This window comes from Engystomops pustulosus, chromosome 4 (assembly GCF_040894005.1).
Source record: "Engystomops pustulosus chromosome 4, aEngPut4.maternal, whole genome shotgun sequence".
NCBI classification, from domain to species: Eukaryota; Metazoa; Chordata; class Amphibia; order Anura; family Leptodactylidae; genus Engystomops; species Engystomops pustulosus.
In genome coordinates this window covers 146,330,418-146,341,455 of record NC_092414.1, presented here as the reverse complement: position 1 = coordinate 146,341,455, position 11,038 = coordinate 146,330,418, and the positions used below count along the sequence as shown (strand labels likewise).

Sequence of the window (11,038 nt, the reverse complement as noted above, 5' to 3'; positions counted from 1 at the left end):
TTCTCAGCATTCAGCAAGTATATAAAAAATAAAAACATTTTCATTAAACATAATGCAGGAGAGGAAAATTCGGTACAGACTTTATGAGGAAAAAAAAACACTTTGGTCCATAAGACAAGTCCAGACTCGCATAATTATGCACTCAGCTTCATGTAAAGTATCCCTACACTATGCTCCTGTTGTTCCTATAGAGCAGGGGCGAACAACCTTTGTTTGTTTCAGGTGCTGAATTGTACTCAACTGCACAACTTCAAGAGACTGCACTAGAAATAAGAACCCAAGGTGCGCCAAAAACCACATTACAGCACAAAATTTCAGTATATCAGGAGGGGAGTATATTGACTATGTGATTTTTTTGTGAAAAAAATCAAGTCATAGATCTGGCTCTAAACAGGGTTGCACTAGAAGTAATTCTATGTCAAAGCACTTTTCTAGTGCAATTTTCTTAGCATTAAAAAGTGGCAAAAACCCCAGTGTGATTTTTTTTGCCACTAATTAGCTATGAAAATCCTATGATAAATGTCCCCATGCACAATGGCCCCAATTTAATGGCAGTCATTGGTCTCCAAATGCAGCTGTTAGAGACAATGGATGCTTGTGCTTGTGATTTGGCTGTGATATAATGAGATATGAATAATGCCTTATAAATGGATTTTTAGATTTTTCACTTAGTTTGTACTTTTATCTAGATTTACAACTTTTATTCACAGTAGTTTTTCTAGTGTCATGGACATTTATGAAGTATTATAATATCAACAAAAAGAAAAAAAGCGGAATGGCACTCATCACGGGCTTGTTCTTCTTTTCTTTATTTATACTTACAACAACACATGTTAAAAAGACCTCATGTGAGGGAGGAATAGCAGGACATGATTGTGGGAACAAAAACTAACAACAGCCGTTTCATACTGTACTGCGCTTCCTCTGGTTCTCCTGCATATAACCAGAGGAAGAACAGTATAGCGTGAAATGGCTGTTGTTCATTCTTGTTCCCACAATCATGTCCTGCTTTTCCTCCCTCCCATGAGGACTTTTTAACTTTTTAACATGTGTTTTTGTAAGTATAAATAAAGAAGAAAAGAACATTTTTATTCCACCTTTTTTCTTTTTGTTGCTACTACATGTGTGCGTCTAAAAGGAATAGAGCGCCGCACTGCAAGGCAAAAACACCACACATCTATTTGATTTAGTCCTTCTGAAGAATCATATACATACTAACCAAAAGACAGTACCCAGGTTGTAGCCACTAAGTACCTTTCTTCTTTTTGTACATAAAGTATTATAATATATAGCAATAATAATACGCAATGACAAGAAATTTCAAGGTTTTGTTCCAAAATGAACATGTATTTATTAATTTATTTACAAATTTTGCCAGGTGCAGATCACCGAGATGTGATCAGAATAAATAAAGTCATAAATGTTTTGTTCTGTATTTACATTACTCTGAAATTATTTATCTAAGCCTAACATTTCAGTGGTGACCAGTCAAGAAAGTTGTGCATAGATTTAGTTCCAGTAACTAAGTGACCTTGGCCTGTACATCTTGTACACAAGGCTCCTCTGTTTAGTCAGTATAAAGTAAGATTCCTCACCAAACTTCACATTGTTTGGCATATGGCTCTATGGTAGTTTACATTAACAAACTAATTAGAGGACATTCACTTCATACATGTTCAAAAGCTAAATTATTATGACAGTTTTTGTCATCGCATTGTAATGATGTTGACTCCTCTTCATCTTCAACAGCATGGAAAAATAACTTCAGTTTTTCAGGAACACACCAATTTAAAACAATTACTGTTATTCCAATAATGAAGCAAAAAAGACCTGAAAAGCAAAAAAGAATGAATTAATGTATAAATAATATCAGTTTATATCACTGTGCCATTCAATGACTTGCACACTCTTTATCCCCCGCATGACCATACACTTTTTAGTGTTTTAGTATATGAAATGGTTTAGTGGCCCTTTTTTAATTTTCCATTTATTTGACACATAAATCTATTAAATCATTTTACATTTTTATCTCTTTTTGATCATTATTTGTGGTGGCTGTATATATACTACTTTGAAATTTACAACAACTTATTATTTAAAATTAAAAAGTTATACAATTTTCCAATATGCTTTCTGTACCAATTCCTCACAGTTTTCTAGATCTCTGCCTGCTGTATTTCTATAGGAAGATTCTATGTTTACTTCCAGTGGATAGAAATCTGTCAATGTGATGTGATGGACATGCAGGTGCATGAGCCGTTATTATCAAAGAGAGTAATCAGATAATAACGGCTTGTGCACCTCCATCACATGACATGGACAGATTTCTATAAGTAAAAATAGAAGCTTTTCTAACAGGACAGCAAGTAGAGGTCTAGAAAACCATGAGGTTTACAGAAGTATATTCGAAAATTGTATGACTTTTCCTTACACAACCCATATCAAATATTTGCTGAAAGTGGACAACCCCTTTAACACCTATTTTCATACAATTCTCTTTTATACATTGAAACCAGTCATGTTTCATATAATAAAAGGTAGCTATAACTCACCTGTGGCCAGGCTTAGCCAAAAAGACCCTCCAAAAGTAGTTTTTAGAGAGTCGGAGCCAAACTGTATATTACAAAATTCTACATTTCTCACTGTGGAGAAGGAAATCAATGAGAACAGGATAAAGGCTCCAGTCACAAGGATCATGTAAGCTCCATATATGAACGCTGAGGTGGAGAAAAGAATATTGCAGATAATCCAGGAGCAGAAGGCCACCCTATAAAATATATTGCAATATTATAAGTGTAGTCACATGTTAATATTGTAAATGGAAAAGTAAAATAGTATGAGCTATATAAATTGTGATATATAACAGTATCCTCAACAATGTTTGGTCATGTTATCTCCCATGTATGTATATACAGAGGCAAGTTAAACCACATACTTCAACTGTGCCTTACCACATTATTAAATGCACTAGGATATCTGCCAAGAGTATTGAGATAATGGGACCCAACAAGCAAATCCTGCGCTGCTTAATGTTTGTAGTTCAGTAGATGCATGATGATGATTTTAGGGTTCATCTGTCTGCTGATAGGTTTGGTTTCCATTAGGCAGATCACTATCTGTCCTATCTGATTTTGATAGCCTGTCCTAAGAATAGTCCATCAATATTTAGACCCGACCTAGTATGACCCTCTTTCATACCTTAACTCTTACCCAGACATTTCTCAGTTTTCTACAAATTGGGCTATGACGTAGATGTTATCACAAAACATTCCTAAATATGGCCTCACCCATTGGTCAAGAAAAGAAATTTGTGTGTATTAAAACGAATATCTTTATTTGAATTATCTTGATTTGAATGACACTACACAAAAATTATTAAAAATCTACAGTCAGTAAAACCCGTAATACACAGTATACGTATTAAGGGTATACAAGCGTGGCCGGAGTGATGTGTGTTGTAAGCATTTTATTTGTTACACCTTGTCTGGGTTTGACTAGAAACAGAAGATGAGGGAGACTATGTCACCCGGATATGTGCAACTAATAAAGTTTCCAATATTGGGTATCTGTCCTTGATTTATAGTATCCCCTAAAGAGTTATATGCTATTTATTTATTATTTCCATTCAGCATGTCCATTCATAGTGTGCTGGGTGGAGTGCACTATATAATAAGGACATTAGATGTCAATAGTGAGTGGTCATTTGCAATTCATAGGAGTGATACAAAGTTGCTTTCCGTCAGTGGTATTTGTTATATAAATGTATCCATCTAGTGTAGTGATGGTCTCCAGCAAACTACACTACACTACACTTTTGTGATAATTATTAGAGTTGAATGAGGACCCAGTCAAAACTCATCCACGATTTTGGTAATATGACATAGATGTTCTTACTTTCTAAGTCGATATCACTAAGCAACTGAAGAATGATAGTCCATTTAAATTAATAGTATTTTTACTATTTACTATTTTAGTCAATTTACATATTTAACTACAGATTTACTTACCACATGCAAGCTGTTGCATAATGACCCGATATTCTATATTGGTTAAATATTCCACATGGGTCATACTGGCTGAATTTCTCTGCCACGTATAGAATAGGATTAGGGAGTCCTTTTTTGAGACCATCATTGTAATATTCATTAAAACTTGATCCAAAACTCCAGAGAAATTGCTCATTGTAGTCAATTGTCTCATTTATTTGTTGAACGGGATTACCTTTTGGAATTATAATTGAATACATTATTACATGTTTTTATATTCCTGTTTGAAAGATATAATAACTTTGAATGCATTCTGCAGTTATTAATGTAGCTAAAATTGTTGAAAAGGGCTGTCATAAGTATTTAAGTTATCCTCTATCCAGCAGATTGGGAAGAGCAAGATAATTGGTAAGGTAGTGCTGAGACCAACACTGATCACGAGAACCTTTCTTTCAATTTCTTCAAATTAATACCATATCACAAAATGATAATACAACCTAGCCAGGTTTAAATGCACAATAGAAGTACTCAGTTCAGTGCCATACATAAAAATATAGGATTTCCCTTTGTTATGGGGTATCTCAAAATAATGTTGTTTTAAAATGCTTAGCACTTGCAATCACAATGCTAATTGTTGCTCTGACTCACTCTGGACTAGACTACTGTAACTCCCTACAGAATGGTCTTCCACTCACTAAACTTTCTCCCCTACAATCTATTCTAAATGCAACAGCCAGGCTTGCCAAACGCTACACGGATGCCTCCAGTCTGTGCCAGTCACCGCACTGATTGCCCTTCTTCTTCTGAATACAGTTTGACAGAAAGCTCCGCCTTATGCCGTACCTCCCTACCTTTCCTCTCTCATCTCAGTGTACTGCCCAACCCGTGCTCTTCAATCTGCCAGTGATCTAACATGAATCTCTACCTTAATTCAAATCGCTCACTCATGTCTCCAAGACTTCTCCCGAGCATCACCAATTCTCTGGAATGCACTACCCCGGACTATCAGACTAACACCCAACCTCCAAAGTTTCAAACATGCTCTCAGAACCCATTTCATTAGGCAAGCCTATTACACTGGCTAACTGCATCCAACGTCAACTCTTCCTCCCATGCTGATACGATTGAAACTATGACAGAGCAGAGAGCTGTAAATTACTGCTCAAATGGTCATGTTGGCACTTTGTGATAAATTAGTGGATTTTGATTCTAGTTTGGGCACTCAGTCTCTTAAAGGTTCCCCATCACTGCTCTACACTATTAAAGGGAATGCATCAAAACGATTTACCTACACCAACTAACCGCTATGTTATATAGGGCCATTCCCACGCTTTTCCCATGCCTTTATTTTTATTGTCCAGCTGCTTCTTCTATGCCAAAGCTCTACTTTAGGAATAAACAAATAGGCTGAAGTGCTTTGTCAGCGTACCACAGGTCTCCAGCTACATATCTCTTTGGACATAGAAGTGGAAAGGAAGAGAGGAAAGGTGCTGGGCGGTGGTAGCAGGGTGCATTGTTATTTCTGTGGAGCTGAATCCCTGATGTGCTCTATTAATGCACTGAAACCACTTCTAAAGTTAGGTTTGGCATATATGTAGCATCTAGGAAATAAAAACAATGGGTGACATATGTGGGCAAAGCCCTACATAACCTAGCAGTTGGTTTGTGTAGGTTAATCATGGTGACAAATTCCCTGTAATGTTGGTTCTACATAAGAAAAAGCAAAACAAGTCTTACCTTTTAGAGTTATGTTTACTCCATTGAGGCCAACATGTATTCCAATGTCTGCATTCACCATGGCATTGCTGAATGATTTATATGTAGTTACAGCACTCACTGATCCAACCTCCCAATCACCAGTAAAGTTTACAACTGGAGAAAAAAGTTGAGATATCCAAAATTTAATAGTCCAATACGTTGTGATTAATCAAAAGATCACTGCTTTCCCTCTAAAGAGTAATAATTATATAACGAGATTATAATTACTATCAACATTACTTTTTCCACGTTATATATACAGAATTCTTCTGATTTGGTAAAAGCATACCAAAACATACAAAAGTCTGTTAAAAGTATATCACACTTTGAAGGCCATTATAGAGGAACATTGAGGAGGTGTTCTAGTTTGAATTCCAATCCACCAGGGTTTGGGTGGAAAGGGAGGATCTTTTCTTATATAATGTTGCATTACAGAGTAACGAATTCTCTTCTTTAAATTGCAAATCTCTCATGGATAAGGTTATTTTGTGTTTATCTTTGTATATTTTTTTTGCACTTTCATAATAAAAATTATTTAAAAAAAATAGTTTAGCTTAGTTTGTAGAATTTTTAAAAAGCTTTAAAAGTATTTGCAGGATAGGTAATTAACATCAATAATAACATCAATAAGATGTCATGTTTCCCTGACCTCTGACCACTACTTTAAAAGTTCTACCACTCATTTGAGATATGGGAGAGTATAAAATCATAATTCAGAAAAATGAAAAATCGTAAAACATGAAAGAAAGTAATTCAGGACTGGAAAAAGAAGCATGATTCCATATGTATCATGAAGTGAGGCAAAAGTGAACTTTCTCTCTAACTCTAAGTACAGTGCCGTAATAATGTCATTAAACGGCACCAGCTTTGTATTTAGACGTAGGTTTGTGGAGTAAAATTTAAGAATACAGAAAGCACATTTAACACTTACCCACTGTAACAGCTCCAATAAAGAGGCTTATTATAACTTTGCATGTCCACGATAGTCTCTGTAAATGAAAATTGAAAGAAACTTATCATCTCTTTACAGTCTATAAAAAGTGAACTGACGTCTATAATAAACAGAATCACATTGTTTCATATACAGTTAACAATGGTGTAACAAATTTCTTTAAAAGAATTGATTTCATCTGTCGTGTATAATAACCTTCTGAAGTTGATTGTGACGTACATTACTGAAAAGCGCAAAACATATTTATAGTAACTTCATATATAAACTCACCAGCACTATAAAGGTCAAGACTGAAATGGGTATATGTGTTTGAGATATGGGAGTTACAGAAACTGTGCAATGCAGTTTCCTTGGCTGTTTCTGAAGCTCTCCATTTTGTGATCAGGACTTACTTCCTTGTAATTCCTATCTCAGCCATGACTGTCTGAAAATTCTAAATCTGTAGTTTTAATGTTGCAATATTATGCATCTTAAAAAACAAAATCAAGACTACAAGATTAGTAAAAAGAAAAGCAATGAAACGGGAAGTACCAAATGGAAAGGTACTTGCTATATAGAAAGTCCCTTAATGACACTCACTACACTATTACAGTTTCTTGTCATTAAAGGTGCTTGAGCAGGGGTCAGGAAATGACCCATGAATCTAATAGCTGTAAGTGGCACTAGCACATATTTTAACCCATTAAAGGAAACCTACCATCAGGAATCAAGGTTGTTCTGATGGAAGGTTCTTCTTAACCTTAACTATCTTTCTCTAATGCTTTAATGCTTCCCAACCTGATCTAAACCTTATTTTGCAAATTATTGTCAGAGGCTATTCAGATATAGACTGGGCTGTGGAAGCAAAGGTTCCTCCATGCCCCAGAAACATCTACTGTCCCACCTTCCTCTGTGTACTTGGCTTGCGCACAAGCTGTATTGACGCCGCTGGTTTCTTCAAGTAGAGTGAGCACACACGCATATCGAGGTAGCTGCCAGCACTGAAGGGGCTACTGTGCATGCACAGAGCTTAAAGAAGCTGGTAGCCTGAATACAGCTGGAGCGCAAGCACAAGCTCTATCCCAAGTAAGCTGAGTATGCAGAAGGTGGGAAAACATATGCTACTGGGGCATGGAGTAGTCTTTGCTGCTCCAAACCCTGGTAGCCTCTGCTAAAAATTAGCATGTTAGTTAGATATATTAGGAATTATTGAAGGATTAGAAAAAGATAGTTTAGGGTTTAGAACGTTATGAGGAACCTACCATCGGATCTACATTAATAGGCAGATTCCTGATGGTAGGTTTCCTTTAGGTGTTGGTAGGTGTTGGTATACCTTAAGGTATTTAAATACCTTAAAAAATATCTACCATTAAAAAAAAATTTAAACCATGTACAAATATTCACCTCTGCCCCTCTTGATATTGATCCCTGCTCTGTCCTCTGCTAATCTTGATGAGCCAAGATCAACTAGGAAAGAAACTTATAATTAGCAGCAAGGAGTGTGGATACAATTATGCACACACCCCCACACATTCCTCCTTAATGCTGGGAGATAGAGGTGATGTCATTTGAGGGACATGAATTCATGCCTCTTGAGTGACATCACCTCCCTCTCCCATGCTGGTAGCATGGGAGTGGGAGGTGCACGGGTATGCATAATTAGCAGCCCCAAGTGCTGGACATCTTGTCCCCGCTCTCTGTGCTGCTAATTATAACTTTCTTTTCTAGGTGATCCCGACATGTCAAAATAAGCAGAGAACAGCGCCAGGATCAACATCAAGAGGTGCGGAGGTGAGTATTTGTACATGGTTTATATTTTCTAAACGGTAGTTTATCTTTAAGGGCTGACAGTTGCCCCTCTGAATGTCATAGATAATTGACAATCAGGTACCATCATAGTTGTAAGCTTCTTAAAGGTCATATTGCCACCAATAAATATTTGAAGAAAAATTTATCAAAAAGTTGTACATATGGTGCAACTGCTTTTTTATCAATTCCAAATTATAGGTTCAATAAGAAAGCCAGATAGATAGATAGATAGATAGATAGATAGATAGATAGATAGATAGATAGATAGATAGATAGATAAAATAGTAAAGCTAAACAACTTACTGCTTTGCCTCTTATTCCTAGGATGATGAGTATAAATGCTAAGGCAAACACCAAATACACAATGATGACGATAATAATCTCCACACTAAAGACCCATGTCCTGCGTTCATGTGAGTAAAATGGAAAAACGCCATCATAGAAGGTCATTGTTTTCGTAAGGGAAATATGTACCTAAAAAAAATGAGCAACATATTTAATAGATGGGATATATATTATCCTTATTTTCTGCATTGCTATACATTCAATAACTTAAAATCATGACTTCTACAATTCTAACATCCACAGAAAGTTCTGATTGAGATCAAAGATCTCATAATAACTGTCATTGCTATCAAAATGTCAAAAAAGGTAACTGTTGGAATCCATTTATGATATTTAATCCCCTCTGATACATAGTTTGGTCTTGCTTCTATATATTCTCTACATTGATATCCATAGTGGCATTTCAGATGACAACTGGGCCAGTAACTTGCCACATTAATTCCACAGTTGCAATTGGTCATTGGCCATAGTGATGTCCTATAGTGTCTTCAACAAAAAAGCCATATCAGTTTTTTTGGGTAGCAAAGCAGAAGAGAATGCAGAAAAAGCATGGGAAAAGTGTAAAGTAAGGTGTTTTTTATTGTACTTTTTTAAACACTATTTAGACATTTTATTATGTTTAAGTAAATATTTGTACTTTGTTGGGAATTTGGATATACATCCTCTGGATTAAGGTCAAGGCCCAAGAGGTGAAACCTGCATCTATTAAACATTACTGACAAATGTCTAAGATGTATATAAAATTTTAACTATTGCATGGTTGAAGATCTTAAAGGTTACCAGTTGGATTTCGATGGCAGCTATACAATTCAATAGATATACTCTAACTCTGTCCAGTGCCTGTCTCATGGCCTGAGGGACAGTGATCGGCTTTTATCATTGGTACTCTGAGAATTATTTGCCATTCCAAAGTGCTTGTTTTGACCAGAAATTGTTAAAACACAAAATGATATTTTAGGTATTACTTTTGGATTCCGACCAGAAATGTCATTATCTTAATTAACTATCATTTGACTTGAACTTGCTGTATTATTGTAACCACTAAAATGTTATTCCAGGTTAATGAAACACAAAAATGTCACTGCATTTAATATAAAAAACATGCATCTTTTTAAATGCTACCGATCCATTTATAAAAGAAATATTTTACTGAATTGCTGCTCACGGACTACAACTCATGGACCATTGTTCTACGAGTGTTTTATGTTTAAATAGCTGTAATAGTAGTAGTAATAGCGGTAGTAGTATTTCCATTGAAGGACACTACAGTATAAATAAATGAACACCAAAAAAGGGCATTATGCATAAAGTCCTAACGGCTGAAGCAACATTATCCAACTTACTGTTAATGATTCCTTATTATAAGAGCTTAGTCACAGCAAATGCTAATACCATGAGGATGTAAAATCGTATCACCTTTAACAAGGGACTGCAGCATAGCTCCTTATAATTTGTACAGGTATATGTTCTCTACTCCTTTATAAAATGATGTTACCAGATGTTAATAATTAACTTTAAATCTGTAGATGGGACTCCAACACAAGAGTGAATAGACACCATATAACAGCTACAGATAGATGAAATCACTAGTAACATCACGATAAATGTGATCTTTTGGAGTTTTCTTAAATAAATCATTGAATCATTAACTGATATTCAAAAGTTGTAAAAACAGAACAACACATCAAAATTCTCTGAGCCACATTAAACTAAATTAAGATCGGAGATGACAGTTGGGTTATAAAGGAAAAACATATACATTATAAACAATATAAGCAATAAGTTAGAGGAAGTCAAGTAAATCATGTGGAATTGTATATCCTGACTCCTATTACATTAAAAATTGTATAAAAACGCTTGTTATTACTAGTTGTTAGTTATTGCTATAATAATATTTTTATTATATTTTATTGTTACATTGTATATATATTGAAATGTATTAGCTTTTAAATATTTCTATAAACAAATGTGATTTATCCAGAATTAAAATGTTATCATTTTAACAATATAAAATGTTAATTTCAATAAATTATGGGTAATCAAAAGCAGGAAAATGTAATACAAGACATAAAATAGCACCTAAAGAATTGAAGAGACTGACCTTAAATGTACTGGACTGGGAAGCTTTGTAAGTCTGTCAGCTCCAGTAGGCTTAGAAGAGCTGAAATGGAATTTTAAGAGGTGGGTCCTTTTATACTGTTCTCCCAAC

At 35.2% G+C, this 11,038-nt stretch overlaps 1 protein-coding gene across 1 annotated transcript; it reads right to left on the bottom strand.

Moving 5' to 3' along the window:
- Nucleotides 1–1,355: 1,355 nt before the first annotated feature.
- On the bottom strand, nucleotides 1,356–10,990 carry DUOXA2 (dual oxidase maturation factor 2). Its single transcript, XM_072144541.1, has 7 exons — nucleotides 10,931–10,990; nucleotides 8,788–8,958; nucleotides 6,676–6,733; nucleotides 5,724–5,858; nucleotides 4,008–4,221; nucleotides 2,553–2,767; nucleotides 1,356–1,830 (listed from the first exon to the last, which is right to left on the bottom strand). The coding sequence occupies exons 2-7, from the start codon at nucleotides 8,932–8,934 to the stop codon at nucleotides 1,667–1,669; spliced, it is 933 nt and encodes a 310-aa protein (XP_072000642.1). The 5' UTR covers nucleotides 8,935–8,958; nucleotides 10,931–10,990; the 3' UTR covers nucleotides 1,356–1,666.
- Between the last annotated feature and the right edge of the window lie 48 nt (nucleotides 10,991–11,038).